The 18,449-nt window shown below is 38.8% G+C and overlaps 1 protein-coding gene across 1 annotated transcript; it reads left to right on the plus strand.

Annotated features, from left to right (window-relative positions):
- Nucleotides 1-57: 57 nt before the first annotated feature.
- LOC139716546 (porphobilinogen deaminase-like) lies at nucleotides 58-11,598 on the plus strand. The gene is made up of 9 exons (XM_071628083.1): nucleotides 58-261; nucleotides 1,927-1,999; nucleotides 2,868-3,051; nucleotides 4,226-4,303; nucleotides 6,639-6,714; nucleotides 7,194-7,307; nucleotides 8,873-9,085; nucleotides 9,595-9,687; nucleotides 11,387-11,598. The coding sequence occupies exons 1-9, from the start codon at nucleotides 214-216 to the stop codon at nucleotides 11,573-11,575; spliced, it is 1,068 nt and encodes a 355-aa protein (XP_071484184.1). The 5' UTR covers nucleotides 58-213; the 3' UTR covers nucleotides 11,576-11,598.
- The last annotated feature ends 6,851 nt before the right edge of the window (nucleotides 11,599-18,449 follow it).

The raw sequence follows: 18,449 nt of genomic DNA on the forward strand, positions 1-18,449 counted from the left end.
TCACGAACTATATGTTTTCGATGTACAAACTATATTATGTAAATACTTCCGGGTTGAAGGTCACTGCACGTGTGTTTTGCCTTTTACTTATGCTTCGACTTTTTTTTGGTGGCTGCCAGAAAACAAAAACCTCTGCGCGCTTGTTTGTAATTTGATGTATCATGCAGTAGACATCATATTTTCCTTCTTACAGTAACTTGCCATCATATTATCATGGAAGAAGACCAGAAAGTCGTTCGGATTGGATCGAGGAAGAGTGAGGTAAAAGTAGGAAGTCTCTCAATACTATCAGTCCCATACGTTTATTCTGGCGGTTGTTAAAGTTTGTACTCGCAGCTCGTACATGTATCAGACGCTCGGCGACAAAAAAGAAAAAAAGTAAACACTCTTTAAAGGACTGTACAGTATTGGTTGAAGTGAAGATTCAGGTTTATAACTTTTTTTTTTTTTTTGGTGAGATAATGAGAAACCTCTCACGAAATATAAAAGAGCATGTAATTTCAAGAAGGATCAATGTTTGATTTAATTTTATTTTTGATTGATGAAACTGCTTGAAAATTAAACAAAAAGATCCCAATAAAAGTCGTGGCCTGTCAATTTAATTCTTAGACTTAGGATCGCTTTTTTTTGATAAGCGTTCCTAAGTCTTAAGAATTAAATTGACACTGACATTCCACGCGACTTTTATTAGATATTTAGGCTCTTTTTGTTTTACCTTGTATTTAGATATCTCAGTCATTTCAACACCGAATTTCAACAAACTTTGATTCCCCTTTGAACTGCTGTAGACCGTTCTATACTTTTTCAGATTTCATACTCATAGACTCGGGGATAGAGTGGTTTCTACATATCTCACAAACGTCACAAGGCTGAATCCTCACCTCAGGGTCAACCAGTAAATTTAATTTTACTGTACAGTCCCTTTGAGTTCTTATTTCTCATGAGTCATATGATATTTAGATAAAAAAAACCAATGTACCATATACCATAAGGTCCATACCATAATATTTAAGTTTATTTAATTGGCTACCAAACTACATTTTGTAGTGGTAGGTTTAATACAAATGGAAACTTTACGTAGTAGACTAGCTAGACTGTACACATTCATTCGTTTTTGTTTTTTATTCCTCTCTCTCTCCACATAGATCTAGTAATAGTAGATTACTACCAAGGCAAAAGAGTAAAAATTGCAGGAATTGACATTTTGTCATTCATTTGAAAATATCCTGCAGGGTAGCAATGATGGCAAAAGACCAATTTAACACAATGAGAGACATGAATGAAATAGCAAAAATAAGTTTTTGTTCTCATAATATTATCTCCTCATGTCCCCTAACAAACAACAAAGTGGGAAGCTGAAATTAAAGGGGGAAAATGAGATTTTTTTTTTTTGTCAACTCGGAATTTTAAATGATATGCGGGGGGGGGGGGGGAAATCGCAAAGGTCATAAAATGGACAGAAATATTCCTTTGATAAAAGACTTCTAGAAGTTGTGATCTTACAAATTTCATTTCTACGTAAGGAGACAAATTGAAGAAAAATCTACCACGTCGTTGCCACTCTGATTAATGATCTAGCTTGCTTTCAAGGTAGAATAAAAAAAAAAAAACCAAACAGAATTCAGGCCCCAGTTTTGACTCTATCATCATTCAAAAAAAAAAAAAAAAAAGAATGTTACTCTCTTTTAAACTATAACTAGTATTGATGGTGAATACATGTAAGTCTGATTTGTTTGAGGGTACATACATGTATGGTACTCTTTAAGTTTGCAAAAATCTGAAAATGATGTCTATCTGAATGACCAAGAGCACTTAAAAAACAAACAAACAAACATACTAATGTGCATTGTGAGGTAGGACAAAAGTACAGAGTCTTCACAGCAGTGGTTATTGAATTGCTTGTTTCTTTTCCCCTTCTTGCCATAGCTGGCCATGATCCAGACCAATCTTGTAGTGGAGTCTTTGCAGAAGATCCATCCAGACATCGAGTTCAAGATTGGTGAGCTTCCCACAGCTTGCAAGGCTGTCATTACTCCACAACTCTCTTTAAGACACAAAATTGAAAGCAACTAATTTACATTTAAATGTAAAACTGAAATTCAGCCAAGATTCAGTAGTGTAAATAGATTCTATTTATCTGTAGGCGTGCACAAGTGAATTATCTGTAGGTGTGCACAAGTGAATTATAGTCTGAGATGTGCTAGCAATGCTACTAAGTAGTGCTGACAGGCACATTACCAAAGTGAACACTCACCTTGCCAAAGTAGAATTATACAAAATTAACATGTTACACGTATCAACAGCAAAATACGGGACATTTATGCTAAATTTCATGTTAACTTTGTTGTCACAAGCAAAAGTAAAGCTTCCTCCACTGAACTATAATTTTGCAGAAGGAATATTCTTCATGTCGGTCCTCATGAAGTAAAGGGATGGCATATACCGGTAGTATTGGTTGAGGTGAGGATTCAGCTTTTATCTTTTTGCGAGATTCTTAGTAACCACGTTATGAAATAGTAAAGAGCATGCAATTCTAAGAGGAATTCAAAATTTATTTGATGAACATGTGTTGTGAAATGACTGAGATATCCAAAAGTGAAGTAAGACAAAGTGATCCTAATAAAAGGTGGGTTCTACCTTTCATTGGGATTACTTTGTTTGGGATATCTCGGCCATTGCAGAACCAATATTCATCAAATAAACTTCAAATTCCTCTTAGAATTATATGCTTTTTCATATTTGATAAGAGGTTTCTCATCTCAAAGAATCATAAAAAAAAGAAAAACATTGGAAACCTCAAGCCCCATCTCAACCAAAAATGTACCATCCCTTTAAGCCTTGCAAATACATAAAATCCACCTCAACAGTTACCATGGAGACCATTGGTGATCGGATTCAGGACAAGCCGCTGTCCTCCATCGGAGAGTCCAATCTCTTTACCAAGGAGCTGGAAAAGGCCCTCGCTCTCAACGAGGTGGACATGATCGTTCACTCACTGAAGGACATGCCTACCCGCTTACCCACAGACATGGCTATCGGTGCCATTTCTGAGTGAGTGCAAAACGTGATTTCAAGGCCTTCATTGTATGTCTGTGTAGCCATTAGAATGATAGTGATGCATGTTTGTTTGTTTCATTTTTCTATTTGAGAAGATGGCTGGATGGCCCAACTGCATAGCTGGTCTTCCATGGGGTCCAGTTTGATGTGAGGCGAGACCACTTCACCAGGTTATTTGCCCTCTTCTTTTTGATGAGTGAATGAAGCAGGATCTTTCACGTGCATGAGTTGTGACTCTCTCACACACTGGACCTCCATTTTATGTCCTATCTGTGGAACAGAGCACATGTTTTGCCTCTTACTAGAGACGATGGTATGATTACACACAACATTGCTCAGATAGACTCGGGAATCGAACCCGGGTCCTTTGGATCCGAAGGCAGACGTGCTAGCGACTGAGCCAAATCACCATCATTGCATGTCCATATGTTGCCACAAACATTTGTTGGGATGTATTGGCTGACCACTGAAATACCTGACCTCACTAAGGAATTCTGTGCACACTACATACTAAGTAAGAACAAGAATTGTATCCTATAAAGTAAACACTTTCACTCCGTGATAGCTGTGCATGAGGTTTACTTTATTGATGCAGATATTGGACACATACTCTGTTACCAAATGACTTGAATTCTCAAGCTGTAGTACAGTTTAACTCAGAGGGGTCATTGTGAAGTTGTGCATACTGTAAAGGATGTTTTCACAAAAAAAAAAAAAAAATTGCAGTAAAACTGTTTTGATGATGGAAGTAAAATTTGAGCCAAGGATGTGTTTTTCTGAAGCTGATCATAAGTAGAGCAAAGATTTTCCTGGCCATGGAAAGAGTTTTTGGTAAAACCACAGATACTCAATCCCAAGGTCCCTGTCTACTGTAAGCTGCAGCTTTTAAAGCCCCTAGACCAGGCATTTTATTCTCTTTATCTACATGTAGTCCTTTGAAGAGGATATAACACCACTGGTCCTGTGGTAGATTGCTCATGCAATTAAGCAATAATAATAAAGCAATTATAGCTTCTTCAGTGGCCCCAAACACTCACATAGTCTTATTAATTTGTCTTACTCCCATTAGCACATGGTTTGTAGACAATGTCAGTGACATTTTCATGAGATCGTTTTAAGAGGGTTAAACTGTTGTCATTAACTCAGTGTTACTTCTTCTTGAATCCAGGAGGGAGGATCCCCATGATGCATTGGTACTACACAAGAAGCACACGGGTGTTTCCATAGAAACGCTGCCTGAAGGAAGGTGAGTGAAGACAGACAATGATGTGATCTCCACAAAAGCCCCTGGCATCATCTCCAGAATTTACCTTGATATAATACTTCAAATGCAAGAAGGCATTCTGTTTTATGGGTGAAGGTAAGGGTTGATGAAAGAAAGCCACTTAACCCGTTGAGGACGGTCTGATTTTGCTACAACATGCATTTTAGACACTTGCCCGAGTATACTCGGGACTTGTCCTCAATGGGTTAAAGGGCAGAATTTGGTATGATAGTTCAGTTCATGAATCTATATCTATCCATCAAGCCAGCTATCTATCTATCTATCTATCTTATCTATCTATCTATCTATCTATCTATCTATCTTTGTATCTTTGTGTTTATGTGTTTATGTATGTATGTAGACTCAATATTTTTGTCCCCGCCGAACGAGTTCGAGCAGGGGACTATGAAACGGGCTCCGTACGTGTGTGTGTCCGTGTGTCCGTCCGTCCGTCCGTCCGTCCGTGTGTCCGTCCGTCCGTGTGTCCGTGTGTGCGTCCGTGTGTGATCAAAATCTTCAATTTGCTACTTCTCTGTCATTTATGAGCCAATTTTGATTCTGTTTGCTTTATATGATAGCACTACATGGGAGCTTTGAAACTTCTACACAGAATTTCAGTCGTGACCTTTGACCTTGACCTTTGACCTATATTGTACATTTTGCTACAAAATGCTACTCCTTCGCAATTTCTAACCCGATTTCGATTCCGTTTGCTTTATGTGATGGCACTAGGTGAGGGCTTCAAAACTTCTACACAGAATTTTGACCTTTGACTTCTTTGACCTTTGACCTTGATTTTTGACCTGTATTGTACATTTTGCTACAAAATGCTACTCCTTCGCCATTTCTAACCCGATTTCGATTCCGTTTGCTTTATGTGATGGCACTAGGTGAGGGCTTCAAAACTTCTACACAGAATTTTGACCTTTGACTTCTTTGACCTTTGACCTTGATTTTTTGACCTATATTGTACATTTTGCTACAAAATGCTACTCCTTCGCCATTTTTAACCCGATTTCGATTCCGTTTGCTTTAAGTGATGGCACTAGGTGAGGGCTTCAAAACTTCTACACAGAATTTTGACCTTTGACTTCTTTGACCTTTGACCTTGATTTTTGACCTATATTGTACATTTTGCTACGAAATGCTACTCCTTCGCCATTTTTAACCCGATTTTGATTCCGTTTGCTTTATATGATGGCACTAGTTGAGGGCTTCAAAACTTCTACACAGAATTTTGACCTTTGACTTCTTTGACCTTTGACCTTGATTTTTGACCTATATTGTGCATTTTGCTACAGAATGCTACTCCTTTGCCATTTCTAACCCGATTTCGATTCCGTTTGCTTTATGTGATAGCACTAGGTGAGGGCTTCAAAACTTCTACACAGAATTTTGACCTTTGTCTTCTTTGACCTTTGACCTTGATTTTTGACCTATATTGTACATTGGCTACAAAATGCTACTCCTTCGCCATTTCTAACCCAATTTCGATTCCATTTGCTTTATGTGATGGCACTAGGTGAGGGCTTCAAAACTTCTACACAGAATTTTGACCTTCGACTTCTTTGACCTTTGACCTTGATTTTTTACCTATATTGCACATTTTGTTACAAAATGCTACTTCCGGCGGGGACATATGTTACGCACCGCGTAATTTCTACTTTTCCTTGTTTATTTCTGTGTTTATGTATGTATATGGTATCTATCTATAGATGGTTCTGGAGATATTATTTTTTAGGTTATTTTCAGGGTTCGAAATTGGCGATGGTCCGCTGGCCATTGGCCACCCGAAATCACATCGGACTAGCTAAAAATCGTAAAATTCAGAAGTTACTAGTCCGTCTGGCTAGCCAACATATTGCTTCAGTGTCAAAATTGATTCTAAGTAGTCCTCCTGGCTAGTTAAAAAAAAAGTTAAGTGCAACCCCTGAATTTACATGTATGCGGCCCTCCATCTGTCCATCTGCCCCAGTTTCTCAGGATTCAAGTTTTTTGCAGGGTTTGTTTTTTGTCTTTATGTTTGTTAATATTTTATGTTAATACTTGTATATCCGGCATTTTTATGTGGGGCATTACCTAATCTGACATTCTTGCCTGGCACTTATGTTGCATCAGCATTACAGCTACTATGCAGTTACAAGAAGCAGACATCTTTCTCCACTACATTTTGATCTTGGACCAAAAAAGGTCATTTTTCTATGTCCCTCCTACCTTGTGCTCACCACCAACTTTTACCCCCCAACTCCTCCCCCCCCCCCCCCACCCAATCATGTACACCTCTGTAGATACCTCTTTTAATTTGTTTTGTCTGCAGTGTCATCGGGACGAGTTCGGTGCGGAGAGTGGCCCAGCTGAAAAGGAAGTTTCCCCACCTGGTCTTCAAAGATGTTGTATCCTTTCTCTCCATCGACTGTTGAGGGCGGTAGAGGCGATCAAGATACAGTATGCCAAGGACAGTCAGATCTTGTGCCAAGTTGGAAAGCACAAACACCTATCTACATGGCTGTGGTTTGCTGAGGAATCACTTTCTTGATATTCATGTACATAACATAAAGATATGAATTACATATGTTCGAGTGTATGAATCATTTCTATTACTTATCTTAGATTTCATTGATATTGCCTGCTTTACTTGTCACTGTATGCTACCTCTATTACGCTTTTGATCCAATTCTTTGGTGTTTGTAGTATAAGTTTACTCTCAAAAGGGCACAATAATCATGCAATTTCCATCAACCAGAAGTGTTCTTGAAAAAAGAATCAAGTAATTTTCTTCTTTAAAAAGAAAACTAAATGCCTATTGGTACCTTTAAATCCAACCTCACACCTAGCAGCATTTTCCTTGACTGTGCTGACTTTCTGTGTGTAGAGAGGCAACCTCAACACCAGGCTGAGGAAGTTGGACGAGGACAAGGTGTATGACGGGTTGATCCTGGCTGTAGCAGGCCTTTTGCGCATGGGATGGGAACACAGGATCAGTCAGGTAAAACCTCAATTTCCTTCCGACTTTGTGTTTGTGTCATGAAGAAGACCAGAGATAGGGTCACAGTCTAATTAAAGGGAAATGCCACCCGACTTCCCTGAACATTCAGAAAAGGCAGAGATGTCAGGTAAATACTGCACTGTACATCATTAGAAGTTTTGAAATATTTATTCTAAATTGCATTCAGCAATTATTGCCTGAACTTATAACAACTATGGTGTAAGCAAGTCTGTCATGTCATGTTTGTTATGTGAACTGTACTGTACTTTGATTTGTATTCAAATATTTCCTACTGTTTCTATGTCTTCTGTCTGATATTATTTGCCTGAATTGTAGTCAGTCGTAAGAACTTTGCACATAGGATAGACTATATTCCCTGTGATATGCCTAACAAAAAATTGATGAAATTGAAGCCAATTCTTTCTTTCTTTTTCTGTGTCATATCCCCACATTTACAACTGGTGACATACGCTTAATCTTAAATTTTGGTTGTGTTTTCTCCTGTGAGGGTCTTAGTGCCTTTTTCCATTGATTTCTCTTTCTTTCTTTTGTAAATTTGTCCCCCTGTGATACTTGCTATCGCATTTCCACAAGAAAGTGAAATGTAAGGAATTATATTTCCGTCTTCAAATTAACATATTTAGTACAATGTTACAATGGTGGTCCATAGATGGCTAACCCATTGAAGAGGGACTGATTTTCCTGTCACACACATTTCCCATTTACCCCTGCCGGAGTATACTTGGGACTAGTCTTCAACGGATTAAGCCTATTCTAGCTGGGGGGGGGGGGGGGGGGGGGGGGGGGGGGGGGGGGGGTCAATTTGACCCCCCCCCCCCCCCCCCTCGACATTGCGCGGAGCGATTCCGCATCGCACAAAGATTTTGCCGCGTCGTTTCATGACTGTTTTCTTTGAAGTCTCCCACATACTTTGAGACCAAATTTGCATTGTCTGGGTACACCGTTCTGAAGTTACATAATGTTTTGCGTATGCATGTCAACCCGAAAACGGCTCAAATTCATGATATCGTGTGCAAATCCAATGCAAATTGTGTTTTTTGGTTAAATTGATAACCATTGAAATTAATCAATTTTAATGTAGATAAGCTTGAAAAAGTGCCTGCAACAAATTTTGGCAAAAAACAATAGAAACAAAAGGTCAAAAAACAATGAAATACATAAGAAATTAAAACAATAAAAAACAAAAGAAACTGATTTGGATTGTGCTATTTTTTACAAGAAAATTGTTCAATGTGTCTTGAGGAACTCTTACACAAAAATGTAGCAATCATTCAGTCTTTTAATGGAGTTATAGGTGAAAATATGATTTCATGCGTAAATTTGCATATTTAATTTACTTAAAATAGAAAATCAAAATTTTTCTTTTGTATGACCATGTAATCTTGTAATTGACATCCAGCTCTATGTTCAGGCAAAATTTTGCGGCGATCGCTTGATCGGCGGCCGAGATCTTCGGGGGGCCAGTTAGAATAGGGTTAACATGAATTTTCTTTCTTTCTATTTGTCTCCTGCCTATTGGCTGATGATGCAACGTCATCAAACAGATTCTTTCACCAGAGATCTGCAAGTATTCCGTGAGTCAAGGAGCACTCGGCGTTGAAATCAAGACCAGTAACCGCCACATGCAGCAAGTACTGAGCAGCCTCAACCACCCGCAGACTCTCCTGCGGTGCGTTGCAGAGAGGGCGCTGTTGAAGACGCTGGAGGGAGGGTGCAGCGCCCCCGTCGCCGTCCACACAGATGTCAACGACGGGGAGGTGAGAGCAGATTCGAAATTGCATTTGTGGTAGACTGTTGAGTGTTGAAATCGTCTGTGTCCCCAAAACAACAAATTAAATAATTTTTAATCTTTAGAGATATCACTATTTATCTCAACAAACATGAGCTGTAGATGGTTTATTCTAGAAACAATTTTATCATAACTATTATTCACATTTTGTATATTTAACAATACTCACCATTGATTATACTGATTAACATTTTTACATTTGGTTGTTTCTATCCCTAACTCACATTTTAGAACTATTTTGAAGTGCTAAAGCTGGGTTTTTGTTTCATCAGCAAATGGTAAATAGTGCCTTTAAACATCAAAGAGTGCAGTGATTGACAAGAGCCCAGATAATGATCATGTATGTGCATGACAATCCATTGCCTTCAAAGGAAGTCATTGTGTCTCACTGGATATAGCCACAGGCTCTTAGTCCAAACAAAGGAGTTACATGGTGATGCTTTTGTTTGTTCTTTTTTTGCCCTTGTCTTCGATAAGCTCATGCTCACGGCCGCCGTGCTCAGTTTAGATGGATCCGAATTACGAGAAGAGAAGATGACCGTGAAGTTGCCACAAGACCTCACGCAAGAAGTAAGAGTCATTTCAATCGCTTTGTTTTCCTTTGTTTTTGGATGTCTCAGCCATTCCAAAATCGATTTTCATATAATAAACTTGAATTCCTCTTAGATTGATATGCTCTGTGTCACTTCATACATAATGTAAGTGGTTTCTTGGTATCTCCAAAAAAAAATGAAAAGCCCAACCCTCATCTCCACCAATACTATACCATCCCTTTAAGGGTGTGTTCGAGCACTCTACTAAAGTGAACTGTACCATATCATACCCGCGCCAGAGGAGCGCTTGAATGCTCTTAAAGTGTACCTTACCATACTGTACCAAGCCAAAAGTGGACCACTTCCCGATGTGCTCCAAAAGGGTACAAAAAGTGTACCTAAAGTTTGCATGTGAGAATGTGCGTAAAATGCACATACTCCATAAAGCAAAGAGTTCATTCTCTTTGTTCGGGACATCTATAAGTAGTTCAAGCACACCAGATGAATGACCCTTTTGCTACAAAATACGTGACCCCCTCTAAAAATCACTCACGAGGTACACTTTCCCAGCACAATGCTCAAACGCTCCAAATCTGGCACAGTTCAGTACGGTACGCTTTAATTCAGTTCGCTTTGGTTTGCATTAGAGCGCTCAAATGCACCCTTACATTTGTAAATTGATCCACTTGTGGAAAAAAATAGGCTAAAAACAAGATGATGAACTGGAAACCAAAACAACAGGAATGAATGGATGGAGAGTTCACTGTTGCTTTTTATTGTGCATAAACCAAGACTCGTAGATCTACACACTATTAACCCATCGAAAATGAATCCCGAGTATACCCAGGCTGGTGTCCATTGGAAATGCGTGTTGTAGCAAAATCAGCCCATCCTCAGCGGGATTAGCTTCCTCAAAATTGACTCGATTGAAATAAAGAACGATATATTAATGTTTGCTACAGCTGTCCTTTGCACAAAGTGAATCAAGATGCTTGCTTTCACATACGTTTATTGTAGGAATCGTGAATGCTTTGTGTGAAGTGCTACCTTAGATAGATGTTCAACTTACCAGAGGCTGACTCAGTCAAGTTTGATGTTAGCTTTTGAAACCTTTTGTGGCTGTCTGGACACATTGGCCCGAATTCACGAAGGTGGTACAAATGAAACCATGGTTTAAACCATGGACAAAAACCACGGAGCGCCAAGTGTTGCACAGAATATTTCGTTACGAAATCAGTCATTTCGTTGACGAAATGGCCATTTTGTTAGATTTCATTGACGAAATGTTCATTTCGTTACAAAATAATCATTTCGTCTACGAAGTGACTGATTTCGTAACGAAATATTCCGTGCGACACTTGGCGCTCCATGGTTTTTGTCCATGGTTTAAACCATGGTTTCATTTGTACCACCTTCTTGAATTTGGGCCATTGAGTTTAATTATGAGAATGGATCATTAGTAATTGCATTGACCATCACACCTTACACAGACATCTTAAAAATGACTCTGATTCTGACATTGTGAGAACAAACTGACACACGAGAAGGCAAAACAAAAAGACTTTCTAGTCACGCAATAACACAGATGGAGGAAGAACTATTAACACACGTACTTGTATTTATGTAATGCCAATGAGCTGGCCTTGGGCCCATTTGATCTTTGTTTTGTTTCTGTTTTGTTTCTTTTACTTGCGCACGTTATTCGCAAATTTTGTTTGTGTCTGTTTCCACATCAGCACTCCTTTGACTCAGAATCCAACGCCGAATCTCAACTCTACTCCTCGGTTGTGGCACCTCGGATATCCCAGCATGCAATGCAGGAGGCGGAGGCTCTAGGGATACGACTGGCCAAGGCACTCTTCGACAAGGGTGCAGGACCGATACTCCAGGCTGCCAAAGACGAAATCGCCGAGAGGAGAAAATGAGAAGAATTAGATACTGTGAGCACCGCAGAATATCATTCATCCTGCTTCTACCAAATAGAAACTTTAGATAGATTTTGTATAATATGTATGGATACAGTGCAAACTCAGTATGACAAGATCCCTGGGAGCACGACAATTTGTTCTTCATTTCAGATAATCGGATATTTTGTTTTATAAAATGGGTTCAAGAATGTAGCCAATAGGAAGCGCTGAAATCAGTCACGTGTGCTTCCTTTATTCTAGTCCCATTGCACTAGTACTGCGTGTTAAATCCTATTGCCAATCGTCTGTGCGCGCGGCGGCTCCTTTGAATTGCATGCATATGCGCTGTCAATCCTGTAAACAACTTCTAGTTCGGGCTGCCGGCCGGCCGGCCTTTCTTCCCTTGGTTGTGCACAATGTGGCATACGTATACTCTACTATACATACACTTTGTACAGTACAGTAGACCAAGCGTTGTGGGACCGGATGCGTACATGGAGTCACTTTGAAGGGCAAATCCAACGATTTAGCAGGTTAATTCTCACGCCGTTTTCAGAGTATGTTGTCTAGTAGGCCTATATGAGGAGTCTATATCAAGTCTTTAAGGTAAAGGGTGCATATTCTATGTAAAATAAGTAAGTTTTCATGCGGGAACTTAAGTGTCCGGAAACCCAACCCCCCATTATAGTACTGTATGTGCGGGATTTCCGAGTGCGACGTGCGTAAATGTTTGGGACGAACATCTTCGGACGTCTTGACCCACAAAGGTACGTGAAAAACGCTGAAAAATGCTGTTAGTTTTCGAATTTTCGACCCATTTTATAAGACAAATGATGCACAGGATTATTTCGTGGCGTTAGTGGAGGCGTAGCTCACTCTCGGGTATTTACAATGTAGTGCAACATGCACTCGGCTTCGCCTCATGCATGTTTCACAATTGTAAATACCCTCGAGTGCACTATACGCCTACACTAATGCACTCTATCCTGTGCATCATTTGTATAATATCAGTTGTCAATAAACAATACAAAACAAAGGAAATAGATTCATTGGGACCAGAGAAATTAGTTTGTTATACATCAGGTATTTTGTTATATCAAATCTCGCTATATTTAGTTTCCGCTGTCGTTGGTATGCCCAGGGATATTGAACATCCATCTTGATAGGACAACAGCAAGATGTCTTTGTCGATATGTATGTTGGAATCTCATGACCTTTTTAGGCAGGCCCTACAAGGTTCAAAACTTGGCTTTCGCAGCAGTATGTCACATATTAATTCGTTCGTTCATGTTTATTTTGCTTCTCAAATCAAACCAAATAAAAAATGAATAACATTCTATGTTATGTTATGTTATGTTATGTTATGTTCAATGAATTCTATGTGACATTTAGATTTCAATGTAGGAACTTCAAGGTAAAAACATGATTCTCATACACCTGCAGAAACTCAGTTTTTGCTTTAAAAGGGACACGTATGCATAAGAAATGGATGAGATAACACTGTGATAATACAATTTCTGTTGGTAACCAAAATGTGAGATTTTAGCCAAAAAGGTTTACTGACAGGATCAGTATTCCCAAACAACTAGTGTAAAGCAAGAAATATTCGCAGCATGAAATAGTAGCGAATTGAAGCTGATGATCCTTTTCGCAGCATGAAATTTTCACAAATTGCCATTGGCATCTAGTGCATTATAATATAGGTAAAATATTTCAGGAATCTTGGCTCACACGAAATTAAAATACTCGCAAACATTTCTGGTCTTACAGTAATTTTCCAGGCAACATACAGTATGTCAGTGATTCATGTGTGTGTTTCTTAGTAGACCCTTTCCATGTTAATTCCAAACGATGCGAGATGCTTTTCTAGCCATTTTGAGAATCACGTTTTACCTTAATTAAGATAAACACTCATCCACAGTAATTCTTTGAACTCAGGTGTATAATAGGAATGTGATGTTGTGTGAAGTATTGTAACTGTACCCTGTCAGGTAAGGAATATTGCCCAGGCACTGAAGATGGTGTTCATCAGAGTGCTTTTCTTTTGTCATACTTGTTAAGGCTATTAAAAAAGAAAAACAAAGACTTCACTTGTTAAATGAGGAGAGTGAAATCAAGCCAATAAGAGTGGAAGAGGTTTTATTGGACCAAAGAACTCAGAAAATCGTGAGAAGTTTTCATAGCTTGACAAGTTCTCACAAAACAGTAATTTTTATCCCAATGACACATTATGTAAGTTAGATGAGATTAAGATGTGATTACTGTAAAACATGATATATTCGCAGCATGAAATTTTCGCGAATTGGAGCCGACAGCCTTTTTCGTGGCATGAAATTTTCGCGAATTGCTACTGGCATTCAGTGCATGTAGTGTAGACAAAAGCTTTCGCGTGCATTTTAATTTCGCGAATTTTGGCGCTCGCGAAATTCGCAAAATTAAAATGCACGCGAAAATTCCTCGTTTTACAGTACCAATTTTTGTTAGTTGTTTTTTTTTTCTTGGCTTACCCACATCTCTGCACTAAAGGTCCTTGTTGCAAATTAAATTGTGAAGGAGAATGTAAAGCCTTAGTCATTAACATTAAATGATTTTATCTTGTTATGTACTCACAAGACAGTAGGACCAGACATAGTGTATACGCTATATATTTCGTGGGGGTTCTATTTTCGCGAATTTCGCGAGTCGGGAGCTATTCGCGAAATTAACAACACGCGAAAATATCACCTTCCAAAATGAATCCCTTGCCTTGATGATACGAACATTTCAGTACTAGTATGCCATGTCACGGCTTACCGAACAGACCATGCTGGCTAAGCTTGTTTACGTACATGTACATATAGCACGTCCACGTTTACTTACGAATACTGTAGAGAGCCAATCCATTATCGCAAGGGGACCACTCATCAGAAATCTAGCGCGATGGACTTAACCACTTCAAAAATGTTGAATTCTAACTTACTAGTTCGCAGAGTTTGGTAAGTTTTTTTTTTTCATGCAGTGTATAACTAGTATCATTCTTATTTGCTAGTAAGTTGAAATTCACACTTTCTTTGCCACTTTGTATTTTTTCCGGTCCCCCAATCGCAAATTTAACCACTCGCGAAAATGTGTGACAGCGGCAATTCGCAAAAATGTATGTACGCGAAAAATATAATGTATGTATATGTACAAGTTGAGAGCATGCCTACTTGATTGTCACATTATGATTCTAATAATTTAGGAATAAGTAAACTGAGCGCATCCTTTTTTAATCCAAGTTTTAGATATTAGTGGCAATACTTAAATTCACAAATTGTGTTGTAGAATTACAGGGCAGGTATTGGGTGTATACAATACGTACTGCATTTTGGATAGTACCTAACGCATACCAGTATTTCTCAGTGGTGAGATTTCTTGTCAAAATTGATCATACAGTGCACTCCCGTTATAATGAACACTGTTATAACGAAATTCTGGTTTACAAGGTTACAACGGAGTAAAAATTCAGATTAAAATTCAAATTAAGATTATCTAATGTTTTATTGTTTATTCATTCAGTGATAATGAAATTTCGATATAACAAAAGAAAACTGCCCGTCCCAAAGACTTCATTATAACGGGAGTAGACTGTATACATTATTGTCATGATCTTCTCGTTTTTGTTTTGTTTTTTTATTTGAGTTTCAGAACAAAGGAGAATAACCTGTTTATTCAGGAATATACGTATGCTGTAGAATTCCAAACAAAGTGTTCATTATGTGTTTTATGAAATTGACATGTGAACATAGTGGAATGTCAGAACTAGATCTATTTTCCCCAGGAATTTATGCTTCCCATTCAAAAATTATATGATATAATTTTGCTTGCAAATTATTTGAACAGGTAATCAACAGCATACATTTCTATGTGGAAATTGGCCAGTCAGATTGCAAATAATGGTAGACCAATTTTTGTGTATGTTTTCATTGTTGCCTTTCTTTTTTTTTTTCCCTTCATCCAGTACCAACACATACATGTACATGCGACAGCAATCAAGCTATGGTAGTTGTGCATGGGACTGAAGCTCATTCAATAAAAATATTGTCCACATATTGTGGATATATAGTAATGAAACCTAGAGAAGATTCAGAGGATTAGTGTATACTTGATCTCTGTGTGTGTACAAAATATGTTTGTTTGTGTGTGTGTGTGTGTGTGTGTGTGTCGTGTTCATCTTGTGTATAACAGAACTGTTGTACCACACTAATTCTGCAGGACGTATCAGAACAATTACTCTCCGAGGACAGCCACCCCTGGCCAAATGCCGATTAGTGATAGGGTTAGAGTAAAGATTAGAGTTAGGGTTAGGTTTACGGTTAGAGTTTGGGTTGGGGTTAGGATCAGGATTATGGTAAGCGTCAGGGGAAGGGTCTGGGGCAATTGCCCAGGAGGTAATTGTCCTAGAACTGTACAGGATATGTCCTGAAATTTCAAGACCCGTTGCTAGCGTGAGAAGAAATGGTTGGCCAGATTGAACGGCTCTTCACCATTCACTGCCCAACGGGGTACATTCGAAAACCACGACTGGCGCAAGCATGCTAGAATAGAATTGCCCATATTGCATCAGCGAATACAGTGGACTCCCGTTATAACGAAGTCCTCGGGACTGGTAATTTTCTTTCGTTATATCGAAATTTCGTTATAACCGAATGTTAACCAATAAAACACATAGAACAGAAAATGCTGCCGTCCGAATCACTACTTCGTTATAACTGGAATTTCGTTATAACCGTGTTCGTTATAACGGGAGTGCACTGTATGTGCATCGAAGTGTACTCCCGTTGGTAATGTTTGATATCAGTCGAGATTCTTCGACTGTGCTTACTTTCCATAGAGATCAGTGATAAAACGATACACCATTCGTTACAGGGATTCTAGACTAGGGTTTATCTGAGTCAGGCCGGCCTTCCCACTGCTGTAGGGGGTCAGCTTCATGAAAGTCCGATGAGAGGCTTTTTGCTCATTAGACACACTTATGAGAGACTTCATGAAATGGATTTTACATCTACACATAGCTGCAAATGGGCGATTTTTGCCATTCTAAGATTTATGTAAAGACTTTAATGTGATAACTTCATAAAACGGACCCCACATCTCTAAATTTCTTTTCACACACACACACCAGTGGCGGATCCAGAGAGGGGCGCATCGGGCGTGCGCGCCCCTCTTTATTATTATTTTTTTTGTTAAAACAAAAGAAATAAAAAAAAATGGGGAGGGGCGCGTGTGCCCCCCTTTAATTTTGTGAAGGCGCCTTCCCTTTACGGAATTTCTGGATCCGCCCCTGCACACACAAAAGTGTTCAACACAGTTCGCTCTATGGTTCTAGACTGGTATTCAGATGACCATGGGGTAAGATCCCTAATCAGTTCTCCACAAAGGTGCAGGGGTACATTATTCTTTTCGAAGTTTTAGGGGAAAATCTCCAGTGAAGGGAGAAAGTCTGTAATTTTTTTTTTCATTTCTTCTCCAACAATGAAGTCTTTGAAATCGCGATGTTTTTCTCTTTCTTTTTTCCCCTTCTTCTGCGTGTATGCCGGCGTTACCATCATCAAATAAAGTATTTTAGAAGCGAAGAAATCACCGTGTTTTTCTGTTTGCTATATAGCTAGTTTGTTAATCTTTTTGACCTCCGTCATTAAACTGCCATTACTGAAACGCACCTATTGTGAAAATAGAATTGCTGAGCCTATTTGTCAGTGTGCAAGAGTCAAAAAACTTCTAAAATCCTGGATTACTATTGATACTTTGCCTTCAGACTCGGTGGGTGTTCTTCTTATAAAACGTCTCAATCGCCCGGGGCCTGTATTGAAGCTCTGATCTCATTAAAGAAGAAATCTCCTTTAGGAACGCACTACATGTGAAATGAGAAACCGGTATTACGCTTGTGCTGTTTGATTCACATAATTCCGACCTTCGCCATATAATATTATTCTTTTTTTTTCTTTCTTTTTTTTTTGATGAAGGAAGAACGTTGATTTCAATCCAGTCATCTGCTTAAATATTACGTGATTGTGTTGCTTCTCTTCGACGTTATGTTCGATAAAAACTACACTTCAAGTAAGAGTCCTCTTCCAAATTGTGTCATTGAAAATATTGACGTGTAGCCTATTATTGTATGGAAGCGAAGATGCGCAAGTCCATGATAGCAGCAGTTACCGACACGTACCAAGTACTCAAGAATACTGCCATATCCAAAATTTGATATTGCATTTGACTAGTAGAAGGCCTCCGTAATGACCCTGCAGACTCCACGAAAAAAACGAGTTTATGAGCGTGAAATATTGGACACTAAATAAAGCAAGCGTCGCAGCTAGTGAGTGTACATGAGTTTTCGATATGTTTCCAGGCGACATGATAAACGAAAAAAAAAAAAAAACCAACAACAACAACATTCGCTGTCATTTTGTCGAGTCTGGTTCTTGAAGTAAATGTAAGTAAAATTGATATACACTGTAGTTGGTATATTTAAAATCTTTCGATGGCTTTCTCCTTCTTCCCATACGCACGAGCATGGAATTGAATGCACTCAAGGAAGATCCAGCTGACTTCCCATCACTTGATGCCTTCCAAAAGGCATTACGGGAAGTCAAACTGTAGCAATTATTCCTACAATGAATTTTTAACTGCACCTCACTGTAAATATGTGCACCTAGAGCCCATCTGTGCTCACACTTTGATCGATATGCGCGCACCACTGCTGTGTGATTAATCTTCAGACCCCGAAGGATACCCTAAATATACAATTATATGGAAGAAGAAGACGAGCAAATTCGAGATGATGACATCTCTTTTTAGTTCTTTGCGTTGTTTTCTTAGTTCCTTTATAGAATTAAAAAAAAATGATTAAAAAGAACGGGGAAAAAATCAAAAT

Source organism: Diadema antillarum, unplaced genomic scaffold (assembly GCF_040938485.1).
Source record: "Diadema antillarum isolate AM-2024a unplaced genomic scaffold, OU_Dant_1.0 scf00000066, whole genome shotgun sequence".
Taxonomy (NCBI): Eukaryota; Metazoa; Echinodermata; class Echinoidea; order Diadematoida; family Diadematidae; genus Diadema; species Diadema antillarum.